The sequence below is a fragment of the Ranitomeya variabilis genome, chromosome 6 (genome assembly GCF_051348905.1).
Source record: "Ranitomeya variabilis isolate aRanVar5 chromosome 6, aRanVar5.hap1, whole genome shotgun sequence".
NCBI lineage: Eukaryota > Metazoa > Chordata > Amphibia > Anura > Dendrobatidae > Ranitomeya > Ranitomeya variabilis.
Window position 1 is genome coordinate 430311148 of NC_135237.1, and position 25838 is coordinate 430336985.

Consider the following 25838-nt stretch of genomic DNA (forward strand, 5'->3'; position numbering starts at 1 on the left):
TTTCTTAAGAACAGTTTTGTTTCAGCCCCCATTCTTGTGCAGCCAGATGTATCAAAACCTTTTGTTGTGGAAGTCGATGTGTCTGAGGTTGGTGTGGGGCGGTTCTGTCACAAGGCTCATCTTTGAGTGATTTGCGTCCATGCGCCTATTTCTCCAAGAAACTGTCATCCGCCGAACGTAACTACGATATCGGCAACAGGGAGTTGTTGGCAATCAAGTTGGCCTTTGAGGAATGGCGACACTTCTTGGAGGGGTCGGTACATCAGATTACTGTTATAACCGATCATAAGAATCTGCTGTATTTGGAGTCAGCCAAGCGTCTGTCCCCCAGGTAGGCTCGCTGGGCATTGTTTTTCACACGGTTCTATTTTGTTGTCACTTACAGACCGGGGTCTAAAAACACTAAGGCGGATGCTCTGTCCAGGTGTTTTCCGGGGGGAGAACCTCGGGAAGATCCAGTACCCATCCTCCAAAAGGGTGGTTTCGGCTCTCACTACCGAGGTTGAGGCTGAGATTGCCGAGGCTCAGGAGGATGTACCATCTGAGCTTCCCATCAACAAATCTTTTGTACCGCTTCATCTCCGCTTAAAGGTTTTGGCGGAGCATCATGATGCTGCCCTGGCTGGCCACCCAGGGGTTAGAGGTACCTTGGAGTTGGTGTCACGTCGGTTTTGGTGGCCCAAGATCCAACAGGACGTGGTCTCATACGTGTCAGCTTGTACCACGTGCGCTAGGGCTAAGACGCCCCGCTCCCATCCTGTTGGCACACTACTTCCTCTTGAGGTACCTAGTAAGCCATGGACGGAAATCTCCATGGATTTCATCACTGATTTGCCGTCCTCAGCTGGGAACACGGTCATCTTGGTGATTGTTGATCGGTTTTCTAAAATGTCGCACTTTGTGTCTTTGCCTTCATTGCCTAACGCTAAGTCTCTGGCTCAGGTATTTGTGCAGGAGGTGGTCAGACTTCATGGGGTTACATCTGACATCGTGTCTGATAGGGGTACTCAGTTTGTGGCAAAATTTTGGAAAGCATTTTGCTCACGGCTGGGGATCAAGTTGTCTCATTCTTCGGTGTTTCATCCTCAGTCAAATGGTCAGACTGAGCGTATGAACCAAAATTTGGAACAGTACTTACGCTGCTTTGTCTCTGATAACCAGGAGGAGTGGTCTACCTTTCTTCCTTTGGCTGAGTTTGCCATCAATAATCACCGCCAGGAGTCGTCTGGGGAGTCTCCGTTTTTTTGTGTTTATGGGCTACATCCTCAATTTTGTACTTTGAGTCAGAGGGGCTCTTCCGGCGTTCCGGAGGAAGACCAGTTAGGAGCACAATTGTCATCAGTCTGGAGGAGAGTTCAACAGCGCCTGTTGAGTGTGGGTGCTAGGTACAAATGTGTGGCTGACAGTAGGCGTGTGCCAGGTCCGGACCTGAGTGTGGATGACTGGGTGTGGTTATCCACAAAAAACATAAGACTCAAAATACCATCCCTTAAATTGGGTCCACGGTTTATTGGTCCTTTTAGGGTCACCGCCGTCATTAACCCAGTAGCGTACCGATTGGAGCTTCCTACGGTGTATAAGATACACAACGTGTTCCACAGGTCTCTTTTAAAGAAGGTGGTGGGTTCTGTGGACGTGGCGCCTATGCCACCTCCAGTCTTGGTGGATGGTAATTTGGAATTTGAAGTCTCCAAGGTTGTTGACTCTCGTGTAGTGCGCCGCACTTTACAGTACTTGGTACACTGGCATGGTTATGGGCCTGAGGAGAGGTCCTGGGTACCAGCCTCGGACATTCATGCGGATCGGCTGGTCAGGTTTTTTCACCGCCGCCATCCGGACAAGCCAGGTCCTATAAGCCGTGAGGGCCTTGGGGTCCCTCATAGAAGGCGGGGTACTGTCATGTCGGACGCTGTTCAGACCAGGTCGTTCGACAGACAGCGGTAATTCCGCTTTTGACCACTATGTGCTCATTGGCGTCGGCTAGATTTTATCTAGCTGGTCCGGGGTTAATTTACCTGATGCTCGGATTGGAAGCTGGGCCATGCTCATTGCCTTTAAATAGTTCTCCTGAACATTGGGCGTCGCTGATTATAGCTTCTGTCTTGTGCTTTGTTATCTCGGTCTGGAGTGGTGAGCTAGTAGTTGGAGTATCGTTGCTGGTGGTGTATTTCCCTTTGTCTTATTTTCTCCTTCCTATATTTGTATTTATTTTGCCCTGCGCATTTATAGTGTATTCCTGAGTGACTGCGGCGTGGTGTATATTTTCCGTTATCCTTGTCTGTGCTAACTGTGGGTATTGGTGTATTATCTTTTCACTGGGTGGTGTGCGGTGGTTTCAGCCTAGGGTTGAAACAGGAGACAGGGCAAGGGTCGAGGCCTAGACATGCACACCATCAGTGTAAACTCTAAGTAGAGGGTCAGTCAAGGTTTCCCTAGTCTGAGGGAAATTGCAGGGGCCCGGGTTATTAGCTCTTGCCCACCTAGTCTCCCCGCGACAATAATATTATATATGAAGGAATTCAGCAGGCATTATTACCGTACCTGAGTGTTGTGGATTCTGTTTTTGGGCTCCCTCTGGTGGTTACAACTGGTACTGGGTGACTTTGGTGGGTTGCGGTCTCTGGTTTCCACCTGTCCATCAGAGGCTGGGTGTTTCCTATTTAACCTGGCTTTCCTGTCATTCCCTTGCCGGCTATCAATGTATCAGTGTGTCTCTGTTACCTTTGCTACCTGCTCCTAGGCCTTCAAGACAAGCTAAGTCTGGATTTCCCTGTTTCATGTTTGCTTTCATGTTTTTTTTGTCCAGCTTGCAGATATGTAATTCTCTGCTGCTGGTTGCTCTAGTGGGCTGAAATTACCACTCATGTACCATGAGTTGGCACATGAGTTCAAGTAATTTCAGGATGATATTTTGAAGGGTTTTAAGCTGACCGCGCAGTTCACCTTTTGTATCCTCTGCTATCTAGCTTTAGCGGGCCTCATTTTGCTGAATCTGTTTTCATAACTACGTTTGTGCCTTCCTCTCATTTCACCGTCATTATATGTGGGGGGCTGCTATTTCTGTGGGAATATTTCTCTGGAGGCAAGATAGGTCTGTGATTCTTCTGATAGGGGTAGCTAGATCTCCGGCTGGCGCGAGACGTCTAGAGTCCCCCCAGGAACGTTCCCCGGCTGCTGTTAGTTGAGTGTTGAGGTTCAGGATCGCGGTCAGCTCAGGTTCCATCACCCTAGAGCTCGTCCTGTTTTTGCCCGTGTTATGTGTTTAATTCCCTGCCATTGGGACCATGACACCTGAGGTAATAAGGGCCATTATTGCTGTAGGTGGAGGGAATCAATAGCATTATTACAATTATCGCCGAAAGTGTTGGCACCCTTGAAATTGTTTCAGAAAATTATTTCTCCCAGAAAATTATTGCAATTTTACATGTTTTGTTATACACATTTATTTCCTTTTGTGTGTATTGGAACAAAACTAAAAAACAGAGAAAAAAGGAAAATTAGACATAATTTCACACATCCAAATTTAGCAGGAGAAAATTGTTGGCACCTTTCCAAAATTGTGGGTAAGCAACTTTGTTTCAAGAATGTGATGTACGTTCAAACTCACCTGTGGCAAGTAACAGGTGTAGGAAAATCACACCTAAGGCTACTTTCACACTAGCGTCGTGCACTGCACATCGCTATGCGTCGTTTTGTAGAAAAAATGCATCCTGCAAAAGTGCTTGCAGGATGCGTTTTTTCTCCATTGACTTGCATTAGCGACGCAGTGCGACGCATTGCCACACGTCGCAACTGTCATGCGATGGTTGCGTCATGTTGCGTCGAACCGTCGCCACCAAAAAACTTTGCTTGTAACATTTTTTGTTGCATCGTTCCCGTCTTTTCCGACCGCGCATGCGCGGCCGGAACTCCGCCCCCGCCTCCCCGCACCTCACAATGGGGCAGCAGATGCGTTGAAAAACAGCATCCGCTGCCCCGTTGTGCGGCGCATTCACTGCTAGCGTCGGTACGTCGCAATGACGCAATTCGTCGTGCATCGTCCGACGCTAGTGTGAAAGTAGCCTTAAACAAATTAAAAGGGGAGAAGTTGACTCAATCTTTGCATTGTGTGTCTGTGTGTACCACACTAAACATGGAGAATAGAAAGACAAGAAGAACTGTCTGAGGACAGTCTGAGGACAAATTATTGAACAATATCAACAATTTCAAGTCCTTCTACAGAGACCTTGATATTCCTTTGTCCACAGTGGGCAACATAATCAAGAAGTTTACAACCCATGGCACTGCAGCTAATCTCCCTGGATGTGGACTGCAGAGAAAATTTGATGAAAGGTTACAATGCAGGATAGTCTAGAGAGTGGATGAGCAGCCCAAATCAAGTTTCAAAGAAATTCAAGCTGTCCTGCAGTCTCACAGTGTAGCATTATCAATGCGAACTATCCATTGATATTTGAATGAAATTAAACGCTCTGGCAGGAGACACAAGAGACCGCACTGCTGACACAGGAACATAAAATGCTATGCTGCAAAAACTATCCAAAAATATCCAAAACTTACGTGAGTAATCCAAAATCCTTCTGGTAAAGCATCTTGTGGACAAATGAGACCAAGACAGAGCTTCTTCGTAAGGCACATCATTTTACTGTTTATTGAAAATGTAATGAGGCCTACAAAGAAAATAACACAGTACCTATAGTAAAACATGGTGGCAATTCAAAAAGTTTTTTTGCTGCCTCTGGCACTGGATGCCTTGACTCTGTCCAAGGCATCATGAAATCTGAAGATAACTAAAGGATTTTGCATTGCAATGTAGTTCAAGGAGTCAGAAAGCTGGGTTTTCATCCTACAGGGTGGGCCATTTATATGATACACCTAAGTAAAATGGGAATGGTTGGTGATATCAACTTCCTGTTTGTGGCACATTAGTATATGGGAGGGGGAAAATTTTTCAAGATGGGTGGTGACCATGCTGGCCATTTTGAAGTCAGCCATTTTGGATCCAACTTTAATTTTTTTCAATGGGAAGAGGGTCTTGTGACACATCAAACGTATTGAGAATTTCACAAAAAAATCAATGGTGTGCTTGGTTTTTATGTATCTTTAATCTTTCATGAGTTATTTACAAGTTTATGACCACTTATAAAATGTGTTCAAAGTGCTGCCCATTGTATTGGATTGAGAAAGGAGTCCGAAACGTGCGTCGGGGCGGACGCGCTGTTGCGGGTATCAGCGGCATTTTTCCACCACGGTTTCCTTAAGGTAATTGTACTGAAGTGTCATTAATAAGCATGGTCTCTTAGGGTGTTATATTACTCATAGATAGTAGGGTGAAGCCATGGGTGTGTGGATATTCACAGGGACAAGCAATGTGTCAGTTACATATGAGTATTCTTTATGTACTTAAGTGATACTTTGTAGCTAAAGAGATCGATTGTTGGTCTATCTTGTTTCCTGTACTGTTATATATCATTAGCCACCCACCAAGATACAGTAGATCTATATGTGGTAGCTGTCTGTCATCTGCAGCTGCGCGTTGATTATGGGTGATTTTGACAAATGGGTTTGTCTGTCTTTTCTAACCTTGGTAGTATGGTTTTAAATGATGTCTTTTCTAATAGAAATGTTCTTCTTTTGATATTTCAACAATGGCATTGTGATCATCTTTTTTGCCCTGATCTATTATTATATGTGGTGGATAGAGATGGGCGGACACCTGGACGTTCGGGTCTGGTGGGTTCAATCGAACAGTTACAAAAAGTTTGGGTTTGGGTCCCAGAACAGTATCTGGACCTGGACCCCATTCACTCAAATGGGGGGCCATACATCCAGTGTTTGCCACGCTGTCATGTGCATGTCATGTGCACAGTATAACGAATCGGAGGCCTTTAGTGTTGATACTGGTGCGGAAGCTGAACTAAAAGCCCTTCTAAGGGCTAATCTTTTGCTTTGCTATTTGTATCACATACATACATACTGCATTTAGTTTATGGAGAGAGAGAGAGCCGGGAAAGTGGCTGAACACAATCAGTAGACAGGGATTAGGGTTGTTCAATTCATTGCCAAATATATAGCTGCATTTTTTTTTTTTGGGGGGGGGGGTTAATAATGGAATATATTTTGATCCATCCAGTATTACGTGTTGTGTGTTACTTTTTTGTGTTGTATAATACTAAAAAATATCATTGCGAAATTTTCCTGGATTAAATTTCTTTCCCAAACAGTATTTTGCGTTCTAGGGTAATTTTTTTGTATATACATTATAAGGACAAAATCATCCATGAAACAGACAACATACATATGCAAAAAATGTTAATAGGAGGAAATAGGATATTTTAACCAATGCCCTACACTATGCCTTATACTGCCACCTGCCTACCGGCGTCGCCCCCGTTCCTCAGCAGCTCTCCCTGTTGCCCTAGATGACCCTTCCAAAACTCGGGGAAGGAAAGAAAGGATGGAGGGAGAAGAAGGTATGTTTGTTTTATCCCCCAGGCCACCTGTGTAGCACCTGAATCTAGATGTCCTCACAGATAAGCGCATCCGACTGTCCCTTGAAATTGTAGACCACCTAACTTTTATGAAAATTAACAAGTCATGGATTTCTAATGATTTTTGCACCCCAGTCACAGACTTGACACACTAGGTAAACTAGCTGATGTTGCTCCTGCTGATTTTACAAACTTTTTTTGAAATGTGGAGACTCCAAGTTGGATCTCCATGTGGTGGGTTGCCTGTAGTGGAAGGTGTGTCAAAGGCTTATTAGACAGTTTATACTCTGTGGACATTTATGCCACTTTAGTGGTATGTGACAATTATTTTTGAAATGTGGAGACTCAATCTGGTTCTCAATCTGGTGGGAGGCCTGTAGTCGAAGGTGTGTCAGAGGCCTATTATATTATTTCTACTCTGCAGAGGCCTGCAGCTTACAAATGAGAATGATGCACCCCACAACAGACAGCACACTGTGAGATGAGCACTCTTTGTCTGTAAAGTGCCAGAGCATAACCGGACAGCAACTTGGTCATGACTATCTCTCTGCAGCACTTTACAACTGTGTGGCACTTTTTGCTCTTATTTTATACACACTGGTTGTAACGCTCGTGCCCTGACTGGTTGGCATGAGCGTGGGGGTGGGGCCCCACTGTGCCAGAAACCAGACTACCCTGGAAGAGGTGTGACTAAGCAGCTACTTTGGTGTTCACTGAAGCCTCTGATGGTGAGGTCAGGCTTGTGCAGCAGGTAGCTGCCAGGTACCACTCTAGGGTGGTGTCTGGCTGTGGCTGCTGATCCCCCTGGGGGAACGGAACACTGACAGGCAGGCGGGTATGACTGAGACACTGGCAGGCAGGTGGGAATGGCAGAGACACTGGCAGACAGGCAGGCACGGCTGAGACACTGGCAGGCGAGCACGGCCGAGACTCTGACAGGCAGTCAAGGCTGGCACTCTGGCAGGTGGGCACAGCCCGAGACACTGACAGGCGAGCACGACTGACACGCTGGCAGGACAGGTACTGACTAGGTAGAGACCGGAATACAGTCAGGTGTATGGAAACATGTAAGGACCAGTTCGGACAGGAGGGTATATAGGGACAGGTAGGAACCTGACCCGTACGTTGCAGAATGGAAGTAGAGCAGGACCACAAGGAGCTAATGCAAGGCAGAACCAGAGGAGGCGGAGCTAAGAGCAGAAACATAGGAGACGGAGCTAAGAACACAAACACAGGACGCAGAGCTAAGAGCCAAGCTGAGGGAGGAGGGGCAAAGAGCAGAAATGTAGGAGGCGGAGCTAAGAGAACCACAGGAGGCTGAGCCAAGAGTAGAGCTGAGGGAGGTGGAGCCAAGAGCAGAACCTCTGGAGGCGGAGCCACGAGCAGAACTGCTGGAGGCGGAGCCAAGAGCAGAACCGCTAGAGGGGGAGCTAAGAGCAGAAAGGAGCAGAGCCACAGGTTGCAGCAAGCAGAGCAGAGAGGCACAGAGCCACAGGTTGCGGCAAGCAGAGCAGAGAGGTGCAGAGCCACAGGTTGCGGTGGGCAGAGCGGAGGCACAAAGTGAGCAGCAGGGCAGAACAGAGAAGAGCTGTGGGTTTGCGGTGAGCAGAGCAGGAAGGCACAGAACCACAGGTTGAGGTGAGCAGGGCAGAGAGGAGCAGAGCCACAGGTTGAGGTGAGCGGAGCAGGAAGGAATGGACACAAGGGTATGTACAGTTGAGTGGGAAAGGCAACAGACAAGGAAACAACAGGAACAGACATAGATCAGAGTACAGACAGGGACAGGAATGGGACAAGGCACAAAGACTAGGATTCAGACCAGGGTACAAAGCCCCACTGGGTGGCTGAGACAAGACACACAGGTTCAGGCCAGGGTACAAAGCCCCACTGGGTGGCTGAGACAGGACAGGACCTGGCAGCTCAGTAGCAAGGCACTAACTGAGGGAGAAAGTTGCTCAGGCATCCTCCAATGGGTGGGGATGCCTTAAGTATCAGAGGCCTCTTAGCAATTGGCAGGGGACACCATAGGAAGATGCACACAGTCTCAATAAGAATCCGGAATTGTCAGCGCCGCCCCCCTGTGCACACAGCCAGAAAGCATGCACAGAGCAGGCAGGAGACATGAGGCACACAGCATGGAACTGGCAGAAGACAGAACTCACAGCATGGTCTGGAGTAGTGAGTAAGTTGATGTGTAAGGCAGGTGGGGGATGACAAATCTGATTTTTTTACTCTTTTAAATTCCACCATACAATTCCATAGATATAGGCTTTTTTATTTACCACTAATTTCTATGGTCTTTACAAAGGGGTATAGCTCGTCGGTTTCTGTAAGGAAATGTCTTTAGGCTGTTTGTATTATTACTTAGTGAGCACCACCCTCTTAGTAAAGACCATAAAAAATACCATTAAAGAAAAAGGCCCATATCATGAGAGCACAGAGGAGGAGTTTTATTAGGCAACAAACACAATGATGGGCATTATTACTATGTGGCACTCTAAGAGGAGTAATGTTACCATGCCATACAGCAACAGCCATATCCTCCTTCTTCTTCTCTTGCTTCCTCAAACTCAGTGTAGACAAATCTGAACTCACCGTCATCATCTTTCCTCCATCTCACAGATCTTCCTTACCTGATCTATCTATCACCATTAATGACATCACACTTTCCCCTGTACTGGAAGTCCGCTGCCTCGGAGTAACCCTTGACTCTGCCCTGTCCTTCCAACCACACATCCAAGATCTTTCCACCTCCTGTCCTCTCCAGCTCAAAAGTATCTCCAGAATCCATCCTTTCCTCAACCCTCAATCTACTAAAATGCTTGTGCATGCCCTTATCATCTCCCGCCTCGACTACTGCAACATCCTTTTCTGTGGCCTCCCTGCTAACACTCTCGCACCTCTCCAGTCCATCCTTAACTCTGCTGCCTGACTAATTAATCTCTCTCCTCGCTACTCCACCGCTTCTCCCCTCTACAAATCTCTTCTCTGGTTCCCATTCCCTCAGCGTATCCAGTTCAAATTAATAATAATGACCTACAAAGCCATCCACAACCTGTGTCATCCATATATCTCTGACCTAATCTCCCGATATCTTCCCTCTCGTAATCTCTGGTCCTCCCAAGACCTCCTTCTCTCCTCCACACTTATTCGCTCCTCACCTAATCGCCTCCAAGACTTCTCCTGAATATCCCCCATCCTCTGGAACTCTGTGCCTCAACACGTCCGACTATCAACCACATTCATATCCTTCAGACTGAACCTGAAAACCCTCCTCTTCAAGAAAACCTACAGCCTGTCATGACCCCGCTGCCTCCACACCATCACTGGAGCTACCCCCTCACCAACACCAGAGCTGCAACCCCCCAACCCATTGTCTCCTTCCCCATCATCCTGTAAAATGTAAGCATTGAGAAAGGCACCAGTCTCAAGCAAAAATGAGTTGGTATTAATAAAAACCTATTCTAATAATGCTCCTGAGCAGGGGCATATATGTAAATAACAAGCACCCCATAGCATGGAGCTGGCAGTAGACAGAACTCACAGCGTGGCCCGGAGTAGTGAGTAAGTTGGTGTATAAGGCATGTGGGGGATGGGAGGCCATGCAGTGATGCCAGCAGGGTTGTTACAGTATGCTGATCCCCCAATAGCCCCCTCTATAGTATGCTGGTCCACCCCACAGTCTCCTATATAGTATGCTGGTGAACCCCACAGTCCCTTATATAGTATGGTGGTCCAACCCTTAGCACCCTATATAGTATGATGGTCCACCCCACAGCACCCTATATAGTATGATGGTCCCCACATCACCAATATAGAATGATGGTCCACCACGCAGACCCCTCTATAGTATGATGGCCCACCTCACAGCACCCTATATAAAATGATGGTCCCCCACAGGCCCGCCAAAATAGAAAACCTTATACTCACTTAAATCTGACACCTAATCCTCTGCAGCCTCTGTCTACTTTTCTATCTTGTCTTGCAGTTGACGCTAGGGCACAATACAGTGACATCATTGAATCACCAACGTCCCCTGGGTGGCGCTGGCCTCCTGCAAGTCAAAGTCTGAAAGGAAGCCTGCTGGGGTAAGTGATGGAGTCAGTGACTCTGTGCTCCATCACAACTGTTAACAGTATCAGCGTCCTGAGGATGTATGCCAGTTTTGTTAGCAGCGTAGCACACAATGCAGCCCATGGTTCGACAGGCCCTTCTGGCATTTGCCAAATTTGCCAGATGGCAAGCCCAGCCTTGTGAGAGATACATTAGAGTCTAGAGTTCCAAATAATGACTAGAGTAATCATCTAAAGTTATAGATACACAAAATAGCACAATGCTATGAATAATGACATACATTGTGCTCGACTTTCTCCAGCAGTCCAATTGAAAATGGAAGCAGCATTCAAGAAAGGGGTTCCCAGGTTCACAGGATTGCTGAATGTCAAAGTGATTTGACTTCCAGCGATTAGTAACTTAGGATAGGGTATAACATACTGATTCTTGAGGACACCCACTGGGATCCCTAGCTTACTTGGAAGTAACTTTTTAAGTAAAAAATAACAATGTCTTTTGTATCACCTACATTTGAAACAGTAGATCCCAGTGGTGAACCAACACTAGGATATACGCACAACATTAACTCAAATGACTTGCACCTCTGAAACCAATATAACTGACAGGGCATAAATACGTTATCTTATAGATATGTCATCACCAGGAAGTATGCTATATAAGTAGCACGTATTTAGGCACTATGTCCTCAATTCATTGAGAGTGGCATTCTACCTGCCAGTCTTTATAAAGAGTGAGTTGGAATAAGATGCACAAAATTCATTAAGAGGCAGGCAACGTTTAATGAATTTGGTGCATTTTTCAGCCGCCATGCACCAGTGGAAGAAATGTACTCCAGTCAGGGACTGGACTTACCTTTCTTTTATAATCTATGACAAAAATTGTGTAATTTATGTAAAAATGTTGATGGAGCTGGCTAGAGTTAGCGAAAACATGGCAAAATCCTCAACAATTTGGTGCAACTATGAGTTGAGCATAAATCTGTGACATTTTAAACAGTTTTACACCGGAAACCTGGCACAAACTGCTTGATGAATTGGAGCCTAAAGCCATATATATACGATACCTTTCTGTTCATGCAGTGCATTTACTGTAGGTAAACTTCAACTATTTATATGAATAAGAATCTAGCCAACATTTGGTGCTACAGATGGTATGTAGGAGGAAGAGGTAGGTTCTATATAACTAAACAGAAACAATAGAATTAATGGAAAAATGATAAAAACAGATGAATTCTATATGCATTTTGGAAAGTTTCTTTAGTATTTTGATTTTCGTCTAAAATGAACCAATAAAGCTTATGTGTAAATTGTTATTTTGTTAAGCAATTCAGCAAATGACAGGAGGTGATAAGTATCATGATTGGAATTCCCGTTTTCTAAAAAATTTCTACAGTGGTCAAACAAAACAAAAAATGTGTTAACATTTTATTTTACTAAATTTTATCTATGCTATCATTCTCACTCTTCCTTTATTAGAACATGGCAAGTTTTTGCATTTCAGTTGCCATGTCGGTATGTCAAAATCTAAAAGCTTGAAAATAGCAAAATCAGCAATGCTCACCACTAGACTTGTCTATGGTAGTGATGCTCCTGTCTTCAGCACAAGATGGTATACGCAAATCACTGACCTCAATGGTGGGATACATGACACAAGACCACCATACTCAGTGATTAATTCAGCTGTATCATGTGTTGTAGATGTGCCATCACCGCTGAGGCCAAGTCAATCAATGCTGACAGCTAGCAATGGAAGGGTAAGCGATGCTTGCTTTGTTATTTTTAAGCAGAACAAGCTTTTAAGGAATTTAATTGTGGAATGAGAAAACCCTATTAATAAAAGTGGTTTAAAGCCCACCCACTTGCTAAGCTCCGCAAGCGACCTTCAACTAACATCTGCACAAATACGTACCTCCTACTCCTGGCTCCAAGACTTCTTCCGAGGGGGAACTAGGTAAAGGGTGTGGGTGGAGGAAGTAGGGAGACAGCTGGGAGTGAGGTGTTGTTATGGAAACAGGAGGGAGGAGGAGTCAGTTGGAGAGAGATAGAGAGAGAGGAATAAGAGGAGCCATGGTGAGAGAGGAGCTCCAGAGAGAAGGGGTCCTAGGGGCCAGGGAAGTGAAGAATCTACCTGTGGTGCCCGAATCCATGCCGACCTTAGTCAGGTGGAGGGACCAGGTCGCAGTGGGGACCAGCCCCAGACTAGTGGAGAGACTGTAGGATTCAGCTAGCAAATCGGAAGCTGTGATGGCTGTATGTGCGACAGCCAAATCTACATGCCATCACTGAAAAGGCAGCCACATAGTGTCAAGGGGACCAGGAGGTCATCTCCTGGCAGGACCTGAGGCTGCTGGCTTAGGACACTGTGTGTAAGGCGCAGGGCAGGAGGGTGTGAGCCAGCACAGAGAGATGACCTGGGCAGGTACACAAGAAGGGGGTCTCAGAAAAGTGCACCCAAACTACCCAAGAGCTGGCTGGACCACAGACCCGGAGGACACAGCATGCAGCTGTTGTCATCTAAGAAACTGTGAGTAAAGTGTGAAGACTGCACCCCGCTGTGTCCTCAGATTTATTTACTATGTCACCTGCCCTGTATTACAACAGCTACCATCATCAAAGTTCCCTTATAACTGCCCTGGGGCCCCGCTCTACCCGTGGGGAGCTGTACCATCTCTGCTACGTCACCATCGGCCCCAGTGGACCTGAACCGCAATGTCAGCCATCCCTTGCCGAACACCACGGGTGGCGTCACAAATCAATCCCATATAAATTTTCCCCTTGCATTTTTTTTTAATGCCCAGGGCCATGGAGTCGGGTCACGGCTCCGTGACTTCCCCAAAGAACTGCCCAACCCGGTTCCGAGTACACCACGGCCCTGGTGGGCATCGCAATAACACGATATTCCAGTTTATCCTGTTGATTAGGAAAATCAAAATAATGGAGTGAAGAGAGATTCAGTTTGTCATCACTAGAAATTTATGCTTGTCCCTCACAAGAGTTGCCCCCAGATACCTTTATTAGATTGTGATATTTCAAACCTGTAAAAGAGAATAATAATATGGGTGTAATGTATGGGTGCTATATCTTTTTATACTATGTTCACTTGCAACCATTGACACCATTCTTCAAGCATTTGACAATGCTCTGTGATTAAAGTCTTTATCCAACTGCACTGCTTATCGTGGATGCCTTCCACTTATTAAATCTGTAAATCAAATGGAATTACTCAAGTTAATTTCATTAGAAATATCTCTAATAGACATGGAGAAAAGTTGGATCGGGTCGATAATAGTCTTCTAGATTCAAATCAAAAGGACAGGTGAATTTAAAGGGTTAATTAGAGTAATCCATAAGTGGCTCCCAACAGCAGGATTTATTTCTCTTCCTATTGTATTTTATTCTCTAAAGTGTTGTTCTCTTTCTCTTTTTGTTAACCTAACCTCTTATTGTCAAAGGATTCTTATTGAACACACCATCCTTTGTGCAATACAAGACCGAGATTACCAAAAGAGCAAGAAAATCCTTTTCATCAACTAGTGTAACAGCAAAGAATAGCTTCATAGAAACCATTTGTTTCGCTGTAAATAAATTACATACATAAAAGCAGGAACTATTGATCTGATAGAGTAACATGACAGTCTAGACAGGCACATTCTGAGGGGTATGAATCTTTATAGGGTGCATTGAATACATGAGATAGGGGATAACTTCAAATTCATTGTTGGTCTGACCACTGGGACCCCCACCGATCCCAAAAATCAGCTCTCTGAATAGCCCCGCGTGAATAGAGCGGAGGTCGATCATGCGCAATGTCACTCCATTTGTACATAATGGAACTACTGAAGACAAGGGATGAGCGAACTCAAACTTGGCCATCATACTATATGGGAGTCAGGCTCGGACTGGCCCATAGGGGAACAGGGGAATTCCTCAGTGGGCCCCTGTGCAGATCTTGGCCTCCAACCCCACTTGTATAGGCAGTACTTGTCATAATTCACTTGATTCACTCTGTACAGAAAAAATCAGCCTCTCATTCATTAACCAAACTACCCAGTTTATTATATAGAGATATAGGTACCTTTATGAACAAGAGTTGTGTAATATTTGCATGCAGGTGAAAAGTGGGCCCCCAAAGTCAATGCTACTGGTTGGCCCTTGGCACACCAGTCCAACACTGATGGCAGCACTGTCATTTAAGCTGCAGTGTGTGTACTCTGCACCACCCACATGTGAGAGCACTGTCCTTTAAGCTGCTGTATGTACTCTGCACCCCCCACCTATGGGAGTACTGTCCTTTAGGCTATGTTCACATGTTGCAATTTTTCAGCTTTTTTATGCACATTTTAAGCTGTGTTTAAGTTGCTTACAAAAAGCAGGTTTCCTACTGCGTTTTTGCTGTCTCTTGTGCATGTTAATAAAGTTTAGTGGCCCAAATAAAGCATTATTTAACCTCTTTAGGTTTTTTGCACCAAAAACACAGCAAAAACTGATACCTGCATTTTTCAAACTTTTCCTTGCACACATAGGTTCCTATGGGTGAAAAAAACACTGCAAATAAGCTGAAAAAGCTCTGAAAGAAGTGACATGCTGCAGTTTTCAAAAACAGTAGTTTTCCAAGTCAGTCAGGAAAATAAAGCCAATGTGTGTGCATGAGATTTATGAAATCTCAAAAACTTTGCTTTTACTGTAAAACGCAGCTTAAAATTTGCATTAAAAAACTCAGCAAAAATGCAACGTGTGAACATAGCCTTAGGCTGCTGTGTGTACTCAGCACCTCCCACCTTTGTGAATACTGTCCTTTAAGCTGCTGTGTGTACTCTGCACCCCTCACCTGTGGGAGTACTATCCTTTAAGCCGCAGTGGATACTCTGCCACATGGTCTGTGGGTAAAATTTGCAAGCTGCTTCTGAAGCGGTACTCTGCCCAATGGTCTATGGGTGAGATTTGTAAGCTGCTAATGTGAGGGTACTGTGCCACATGCTCTGTGGGTAAAATTTTAGCTGGACTGGAAGTAGCTAGCCTCAGTCTCTGTGAGGGCACTATTAAAATTTTTGTTATTTATTTACTTTCTATTTTTCCAGTGATTGCTGTGGTGACAGAACCACTTTTTTTGCAGTGCATTTATTATTATTATTATTATTATTATTATTAATATACATTTTTATAGCACCATTTATTCCGTGGCGCTTTACATGTGAACGGGGCAAATTTAGACAAGTACAATAAACATGAGTAAAACAAGGCACACACAAGTACAGGAGGACTTACCCCCATCTAGCTTTCTGTTGCAGTCCTCTAGCCCTCACTATAACCATTTTGTAGCCATTTTAAAGCACGAGTCCCCATTGACTATTATTGGGTTCGGGTACAGGGTCAAGTTTGAGGTAAAGTTTGGACCCAAACCAAACTTTTTGATGTATGTAAGGAGGGTGATATAATCATCCATAGACCCTTGAAGGCAACAACTTTTGGGCCTCACTCGAATATTTTGAAAGTGTAGTTGATGTACTCCTACACTCATAATGGCTATGCAAAAACTGCAAAGCCAGGAAAAGATTATAACAGGTTTAATACAGTCATCCATTGATGCTTGAAGGCAACAACTTGAGGGCTTCATTAAAATATATTGAAAGTGTGGGTCATGTACTCCAACACTCAAGAAGCTTTTGCACAAAGTGCAAAGCCAGGAAAAAAATATAAGGAGGGTAATACAGTTATACCATTATAAATTGGAAGCCCAATGGATCATCTGCACTGATTGTATTCATCCTAAGGGCCTCAATGAGGTCCTCAGCTTTGTCCCATTTTTATAAATATTTATACTATTTATAAATATTTTTAATGTGTTTTGTCTGTGGTTTTAAAATTATGTTCTTTTCTTTTTTACTCATTCTCACTTCTTTATTTATGTAGGTTCTTATGTTCTTTTTGCCCTCTTCTTTACCACTGAAATTTCTGGATGTGCAGATGGACTTCCCTTTTTTGAGAAAAGGAAAATGAAGAAATTTAATGAATTTAATGAGAGAAGAATTATATGCATGTATTGTATGTATTTCTTGGGTGTGTGTTTTTTAAACCTGGATAATGCTTATATTTATATAATATTAATATATTTTTATATTAGTTATTTTAACTACGCCTGTGTTTATATCTCACATTTTCTCATGGTCACATTCCCATGTATATGCCCCTTTTATTTTGTTTGTATCTGGGTATATACACTTTATAGTCATTTTTATATTTTTTATATTTTATCTGCTTCGTACACATGGGTCTTGGACTCATTTATATTAATAACTTTTTCTAATTTCTTTTTCTTTCCTTTTAGTCATTTAGTCACCTCCGAGCACGGCACTCTTTCTCGCTACTCTTCTTCTTTCTATTTCACTCTCAGGTATGTGCATTATCTCCTTATTAAGTTAAAATGATGTCTTCCTATAAGAATCCCTCTACTTCCCTTTTCTCCTGTTACATCCTGACTTACATCCTATAGTGGAGTGCGCTCCTCTTGGCCAATGTGGCCTGGTTGCTATGGATACGCATCCAGCCTACATCGCACTTCAGGCCCCTCCCACTGACGCGTCAGTGGAGGGCGTGAACCTGTGACGTGGGACGCCGACTCCTCTGCTTCCAGTCAGTGCGGCGCCATGGGAAGCGCCGCTTCTAAACAGTTTAGTATCGGCTATATAAGTTGGTTTTTCTGACCCTGACATTACGCCCCCCTAGGAAGCAAGTGTGCGAAACGCACGTCGGGGCTTCCCCTTTCCACGTTCAGCAGCAGGTTGGTTCATTTGTATCATATCATTTCCCTTTACTTTGTCTGTCTGTTCTCATATCCTGCCACATTTGCAGGCCTTTAACCTGATAGGATTTTTTCCTGAATACCCCTGTATATGTTACATCACATTAATTTAATTTTACGCATGGTATTTATAGACTATATTCGCCTTTGTGGCTAGGGGCTACAGTATATTACTTGTCTGCACAGTTGGTTGCACTTTGCATCCCTCTGCACTTTGCACTTTATTATGATCTTATCTGGCTATGTGAACTGATTGAATCTTTTCAGCAGTTATCACTATATTAATCATTCAGTAGTAGTGTATGAGACCTATTAGTTAGTAGAACAACCACATTGCTTATTGTATGCTTTCAACAGGTTATCTAATTAGCGCTATAGCCATTGTGGCTTTATTGTATGGTTACACTTACCATTCTGCTGGCATCTTGTACTTCCTTATCAATTGGCTTGTTCAATGGATTTGATTTGATACTCTGAACCTCTAGTCTATATATACACTTGTGATTTACTACAATAATCCTACAGAGAGTGATTTAGAGATTAATCATTTGCTTTTGTAGTTCATCTGTAATATGTAATGGCTATTTTTGATTAATCCTGCAAAATTCTTTTTTTGTACGTGGTACTAGTTTGTTACCTGTCTCTTCTTATTGCGTCTTCAATTATTTATAATTCATTATTGTTGTTTGACAATTTTTAGAATATTTCTAATAAACTTTCAATATTTTTAGCTCAAGTGTCCATTGTTCTTTTTGGGTTTTCAGTTATACATAGAGCCTTGAAGGCAATAACTTGCGAGCCTCATTCAAATATTTTGAAACAGTAATTGATGTGGTCTCTCGCCGCAGAAACTCCACTTGTTTACCCACTACAGTCGGGGTGAGTGAGAGCCCATCAGCTGTTATGGCAGTGGGCACGACTGCTGATTTTTGTCACCTAGCACAACACATCTTTCTCAATCCACTATAATATATGGTCCTCACTCACTCACGGTCCCGCAGTTTGTCTTTTTCTTCATACTCCACCCTCTCTCAGCACAGCAGCCAACCCTCGGTCTCGCAGTTGTGGTAAGGTAAAAGAATGTTTGCTCCTACACATGCTAAAGCTAAGAGCTTGAACTCTACCATCTCCAATCTGTTCACCACAGAAATGCTGCCTTTCTGCCTGGTGGATACAGACGGTTTCAGAAAGTTGATGGCAGTTGCAGTCATTCAGTACCAGTTGCCGAGTCGCCATTACTTTTCTAAGAAAGCTGTACCGGTGCTACACCAGCTTGTTGCAGACAATGTCACCCATTAATATGCCTTGGAGATTGCAGTCACACAGCTCAAGAGTTGTGAACAGGTATTCATGCCATGTTAGAGCAATGGCTGTCTCCACTGAACCTGGAGCCAGGGAAGGCCGTTGTGAATTCTGCTTTTGGGCTCCCTCCGATGGTTGTAGGTGGAAATGCAGTTGCCCCTGAGTTGCAGTCCTGGTCAGTTGTATCTGCTGATTGCAGTTCTGACTGGGGTATTTAGGCGTGCAGGATTCATTAGTCCTTGCCTGTTGTCAATTGTTGTTGGGAGGTGTTGGACCTCTGCTTGGTTCCTCCTGCCTTTCTGCCAAATCAGCAAAGATAAGTGTCTGTTTTTTTTTCCTGTGGCACACATGCTATGTGCTTCACAATTCAGTGCTATTCTTTGTGTTTTCTTGTCCAGCTTAGATTGTGTCAGTATTTTCTCAGTCTTGTTGGATTCTCTGGAGTGGCAGATATACATTCCATGTCTTTAGTTAGATTGTGGAACTTTTTGTATTATCTGCTGTGGATATTTTTGGAAGGGTTTTAATACTGACCGCCTAGTAATCTGTCCTATCCTTTCCTATTTAGCTAGTGGCCTCTTTTGCTAAATCCTGTTTTCTACCTGCGTGTGTCTATTCTTCTCCTACTCACAGTCATTATTCGTGGGGGGCTGCCTATCATTTGGGGGTCTGCTCTGAGGCAAGGTAGCATTCCTATTTCCATCTATAGGGGTATTTAGTCCTCCGGCTGTGTCGAGGTGTCTAGGGTCCGTTAGGCACACCCCACGGCTACTTCTAGTTGCGGTGTTAGTTCAGGATTTGCGGTCAGTACAGGTTCCACCGACTCCAGAGAAAGTTTCATGCGGCTCCAAGGTCACCAGATCATAACAGTACAACTGGCCATTAATGAGTTAAATGCATCTCAGAAGAAGGGAAGAAAGGTGTTGAGCCATTTTTTTTTTCTGTAGTCTGTTTTGTCTTTTCTTCCCTCTTTATTTATGGGTGGCTGAGGAGTCTTGTGCCAGCATGGATGTTCAGGAATTAGCTTCTCGTGTAGACCAGCTTGCTGCTAGGGTACAGGGTATTTCTGATTATATTGTTCAGACTCCTGCTTTAGTGCCGAAGATTCCTACTCCTGATTTGTTTTTTGGTGATAGGTCCAAATTTTTGGGTTTTAAAAACAATTGTAAACTGTTTATTGCTCTGAGACCGTGATCCTCTGGTGATTCCATTCAGCAGGTTAAAATTGTCATCTCCATGCTGCGTGGTGATCCACAGGATTGGGCATTTTCCCTGGAATCTGGGAATCCGGCCATGCTTAATGTAGATTCCTTTTTTCAGGCTTTAGGATTATTATATGATGAACCAAATTCTGTGGATCAAGCGGAGAAAACCTTGTTGGCCCTGTCTCAGGGTCAAGAGGCGGCAGAATTGTATTGTCAGAAATTTAGAAAATGGTCTGTGTTGACTAAATGGAATGATGATGCTTTGGCAGCAATTTTCAGAAAGGGTCTTTCTGAATCCGTTAAAGATGTTATGGTGGGGTTCCCCACGCCTTCCGGTCGGAGTGATTCTATGTCTCTGGCCATTCAGATTGATCGGCGCTTGCGGGAGCGTCAAATTGTGCGCGCTGTGGCGTCGTCCTTAGAGCAAAGTCATTGTGGCGACGCTTCTCATGTCATTTCAGTCTGCCCTAAGTGGACAAAAAGGATCGCTAGTTCATTTACTATCAGTACTGTACAACCTAAATTTCTGTTATCGGTGTCCTTGATCTGCTCATTGTCATCATTTTCTGTCATGGCGTTTGTGGATTCAGGCGCCGCCTTGAACTTAATGGATTTTGAGTTTGCCAGGCGTTGTGGTTTTCCCTTGCAGCCTTTGCAGAACCCTATTCCTTTAAGGGGGATTGATGCTACACCTTTGGCTAAAAATAAGCCCCAGTTTTGGACACAGGTGACCATGCACATGGCGCCAGCCCATCAGGAAGATTGTCGATTTCTGGTGTTGCATAATTTGCATGATGTTATCGTGCTGGGTTTCCCGTGGTTGCAGGTACATAATCCTGTGTTGGATTGGAAATCTATGTCTGTGACTAGTTGGGGTTGTCAGGGGGTTCATAATGATGTTCCTTTGATGTCAATCTCCTCTTCTTCCTCTTCTGAAATTCCAGAGTTTTTTTCTGATTTTCAGGATGTATTCGATGAGCCCAAGTCCAGTTCCCTTCCACCGCACAGGGACTGTGATTGTGCGATTGACTTGATTCCAGGCAGTAAGTTTCCTAAAGGCCGACTTTTCAACCTGTCTGTGCCTGAACATACCGCCATGCAGAGTTATGTTAAGGAGTCTTTGGAGAAAGGGCATATTCGGCCATCTTCTTCACCGTTGGGAGCAGGGTTTTTTTTGTTGCTAAGAAGGATGGCTCCTTGAGACCTTGTATTGATTATCGCCTCTTGAATAAGATCATGGTCAAGTTTCAATACTCTTTACCTTTGCTTTCCGATTTGTTTGCTAGGATTAAGGGGGCTAGTTGGTTTACGAAGATTGACCTTCGGGGGGCATATAATCTTGTTCGTATTAAGCAGGGTGATGAATGGAAAACTGCGTTTAATACGCCCGAAGGCCATTTTGAATACCTTGTGATGCCATTCGGACTCACTAACGCTCCATCTGTTTTTCAATCCTTCATGCATGATATCTTCCGGACTTATATTGATACAGGAAAGAAATATATCTTGGTACCGTGTTAGCCAGTAGATAGAAAAATATTTAGAATTGAGAGACCTCAGTGGTTGATACCTTTTAATGGCTAACTGAAAAGATGGTAACAAATTGCAAGCTTTCAAGACTACATACGTCTCTTCATCAGGCAAAGACTAAAACAAATTCTGAAGAATTTGAGGACTCTCAATTTTCTTCAGAATTTGTTTTAGTCTTTGCCTGATGAAGAGACATATGTAGTCTCGAAAGCTTGCAATTTGTTACCATCTTTTCAGTTAGCCATTAAAAGGTATCAACCACTGAGGACTCTCAATTCTAAATATTTTTCTATCTACTGGCTAACACGGTACTAAGATATATTTCTTTCCTGTATCAAAATGGAGGATACCAGAATGTACCGCATCTTTATGGAACTACAAGCGCAAGAAAGACAAACAGTATCAGATCGGCACTGAACGAGCTGTCATAAAACAATCCAGCTGCGAGGCTAATAGCTTCAGACGGAGTCAGCTACTATTGAAGTGGGGGCGGTGCTCTGCAGCTAGAGTCAATGATTCACATGAAAATGAAGATAAAGAAAGAATGCGGCACTCACCCGGTTCCTTCCACTGTAGTTCATTCTTTATTAAGCGTGGCATTCCATGTTAAACACGGCACAATACAGGCTATGGCATGAGGAGGGAGCAGTGAGGGAGTGTGCAGAGACAAGACGGACTTCTTGTGCAGAGAAACGTGCTTCTTCAGAATTTGTTTTAGTCTTTGCCTGATGAAGAGACGTATGTAGTCTCGAAAGCTTGCAATTTGTTACTATCTTTTCAGTTAACCATTAAAAGGTATCAACCACTGAGGACTTATATTGATAAATTCTTGATTGTATATTTGGACGATATTTTGATTTTTTCCGATGATTGGAAGTCTCATGTGGAACAGGTCAGGATGGTATTTCAGATCCTTCGTGACAATGCTTTGTTTGTGAAGGGGTCTAAGTGTCTCTTTGGGGTGCAGAAGGTTTCTTTTTTGGGCTTTATTTTTTCTCCCTCATCTATTGAGATGGATCCGGTTAAGGTTCAGGCCATTCATGATTGGATTCAACCCACATCCGTGAAGAGCCTTCAGAAATTGTTGGGTTTTGCAAATTTTTATCGCCGTTTCATTGCTAACTTCTCCAGCGTGGTTAAACCCTTGACTGATTTGACGAAAAAAGGCGCTGATGTGGCGAATTGGTCCTCTGCGGCTGTCTCTGCCTTTCAGGAGCTTAAATGCCGATTTACTTCTGCTCCGGTGTTGCGCCAACCAGATGTTTAACTTCTGTTTCAGGTTGAGATTGATGCTTCTGAGATTGGGGCAGGGGCCGTTTTGTCTCAGAGGGATTCTGTTGGTTCTTTGATGAAACCGTGTGCCTTCTTCTCCCGCAAGTTTTCGCCTGCTGAACGCAATTATGATGTCAGCAATCGGGAGTTGTTGGCTATGAAGTGGGCGTTTGAGGAGTGGCGACATTGGCTTGAGGGAGCTAAGCACCGTATTGTGGTCCTGACCGATCATAAGAATTTGATTTACCTCGAGTCTGCCAAACAGCTGAGTCCTAGACAGGCTCGATGGTCCTTGCTTTTTTCCCATTTTGATTTCGTGGTTTCGTATCTTCCGGGTTCTAAGAATATTAAGGCTGATGCCCTTTCTAGGAGGTTTTTGCCTGATTCTCCTGAGGTCCTTGAACCGGTCGGCATTCTGAAAGAAGGGGTGGTCCTTTCTGCCATTTCCCCTGATTTACGGCGGGTTCTTCAGGAATTTCAGGCTGATAGACCTGACCGCTGTCCTGTGGGGAAATTGTTTGTTCCTGACAGATGGATTAGTAGAGTGATTTCTGAGGTTCACTGTTCTGTGTTGGCTGGTCATCCTGGTATTTTTGGTACCAGAGATTTGGTTGGTAGGTCCTTTTGGTGGCCTTCGCTGTCACGTGATGTGCGTTCTTTTGTGCAGTCTTGTGGGACTTGTGCACGGGCCAAGCCTTGTTGTTCCCGTGCTAGTGGGTTACTTTTACCATTGCCAGTCCCTAAGAGGCCCTGGACGCATATTTCTATGGATTTTATTTCTGATCTTCCGGTTTCCCAGAGGATGTCGGTTATCTGGGTTGTTTGTGACCGGTTTTCTAAGACGGTTCATTTGGTGCCTTTGCCTAAATTGCCTTCCTCTTCAGAGTTGGTTCCGTTGTTTTTTCAGCATGTGGTTCGTTTGCATGGTATTCCGGAGAATATTGTGTCCGACAGAGGTTCCCAGTTTGTATCTAGGTTTTGGCGGGCCTTTTGTGCTAGGCTGGGCATTGATTTGTCTTTTTCTTCTGCATTTCATCCTCAGACAAATGGCCAGACCGAGCGAACTAATCAGACTTTGGAGACTTATTTGAGATGCTTTGTGTCTGCCGATCAGGATGATTGGGTGGCCTTTTTGCCATTGGCCGAGTTTGCCCTTAATATTCGGGCTAGTTCGGCTACTTTGGTTTGCCTTTTTTTTGTAATTTTGGTTTTCATCCTCGTTTTTCTTCTGGGCAGGTTGAGCCTTCTGACTGTCCTGGTGTGGATTCTGTGGTTGACAGGTTGCAGCAGATTTGGGCTCATGTGGTGGACAATTTGGTGTTGTCTCAGGAGGAGGCTCAACGTTTTGCTAACCGTCGTCGGTGTGTTGGTTCCCGGCTTCGGGTTGGGGATTTGGTTTGATTGTATTCCCGTCATGTTCCTATGAAGGTCTCTTCCCCTAAGTTTAAGCCTCGGTTTATTGGTCCTTATAGGATTTCTGAGATTATTAATCTGGTGTCTTTTTGATTGGCGCTTCCGGCCTCTTTTGCTATCCGAAATGTCTTCCATAGATCTTTATTGTGGAAATATGTGGTGCCCGTTGTTCCCTCTGTTGATCCTCCGGCCCCTGTTTTGGTTGATGGGGAGTTGGAGTATGTGGTTGAGAAGATTTTGGATTCTCGTTTTTCGAGGCGGAGGCTTCAGTACCTTGTCAAATGGAAGGGTTATGGCCAGGAGGATAATTCTTGGGTTTTTGCTTCTGATGTCCATGCTGCTGATTTGGTTCATGCTTTTCATCTGGCTCGTCCTGATCGGCCTGGGGGCTCTGGTGAGGGTTCGGTGACTGTTGTGAATTCTGCTTTTGGGCTCCCTCCGGTGGTTGTAGGTGGTAATGCAGTTGCCCCTGAGTTGCAGTCCTGGTCAGGTGTATCTGCTGATTGCAGTTCTGACTGGGGTATTTAGGCGTGCAGGATTCATTTGTCCTTGCCAGTTGTCAATTGTAGTTGGGAGGTGTTGGACCTCTGCTTGGTTCCTCCTGCCTTTCTGACAAATCAGCAAAGATAAGTGTCTGGTTTTTTTTCCTGTGGCACACATGCTATGTGCTTCACAATTCAGTGCTATTCTTTGTGTTTTCTTGTCCAGCTTAGATTGTGTCAGTATTTTCTCAGTCTTGTTGGATTCTCTGGAGTGGCAGATATACATTCCATGTCTTTAGTTAGATTGTGGAACTTTTTGTATTATCTGCTGTGGATATTTTTGGAAGGGTTTTAATACTGACTGCCTAGTAATCTGTCCTATCCTTTCCTATTTTAGCTAGAGTGGCCTCTTTTGCTAAATCCTGTTTTCTACCTGCGTGTGTCTATTCTTCTCCTACTCACAGTCATTATTCGTGGGGGGCTGCCTATCCTTTGGGGGTCTGCTCTGAGGCAAGGTAGCATTCCTATTTCCATCTATAGGGGTATTTAGTCCTCCGGCTGTGTCGAGGTGTCTAGGGTCCGTTAGGCACACCCCACGGCTACTTCTAGTTGTGGTGTTAGTTCAGGATTTGCGGTCAGTACAGGTTCCACCGACTCTAGAGAAAGTTTCATTCGGCTCCAAGGTCACCAGATCATAACAGAAGGCCATGTGCCATAACAGTGCAAACCTGGTGGAGACCCTATGCCATGGAAATCTCACACACGTGCCTTGTATGGCTCACATCCTCAACCTGGTGGTACTGCAATTTCTCCGCCAGTATCCCAGCCTGGATGCGCTGCTGCAGAAAGCACAGCTGCTGTGTGCTCACAGACGAGTGCCATGGAAGGGTGGATTACAGCGAGAGTGGGGCTCATTGTACCAGACAAACTATTAGTGAAGGTGCTGGAGCCAAGGAACAAATGGGGGAGGAAGAGGTGATGGCAGTCAGGAGATGATGAGGATAATGATCCCCTCTCTGTTGTCCATGGTTGGAGAGTGGGTACAGAGGAGAAAACCTTGATTGTTACCCTGCCACCAACACACCATGGAAACATGAGCACCTTCTTGCTGCACTATCTTTTTAGGGTGAGAATTAGTACTGACTACTGTTAGATCCACGGTACAAGAGTAAATTTAGCCAGATGCTAGAAAGGGATAGGTGCATGCTGGGGTACCAAAACACACTTGTAGACAATCTTAAGAGTGGTTTTCCCCAATATAGCAGTGAGGCACA

At 44.4% G+C, this 25838-nt stretch overlaps 1 protein-coding gene across 4 annotated transcripts in view; it reads left to right on the forward strand.

Moving 5' to 3' along the window:
- Positions 1-25838, forward strand: part of LOC143782664 (uncharacterized) — a 64983-nt gene that overhangs the window by 20348 nt on the left and 18797 nt on the right. For 2 of the 4 annotated variants that reach the window (XR_013217017.1, XM_077270381.1), the window contains 2 exons: positions 16472-16603; positions 16887-16952. Coding sequence is in view for 2 of the 4 variants with exons in the window: in XM_077270381.1 (XP_077126496.1) it covers positions 16593-16603; positions 16887-16952 (77 nt within the window). In the remaining 2 variants the exon portion in view is untranslated. Of the gene's footprint in view, positions 1-16471; positions 16619-16886; positions 16953-17284; positions 17340-25838 lie in introns of all 4 variants that reach the window. The other 2 variants (XR_013217016.1, XM_077270380.1) reach the window with 2 other exon arrangements.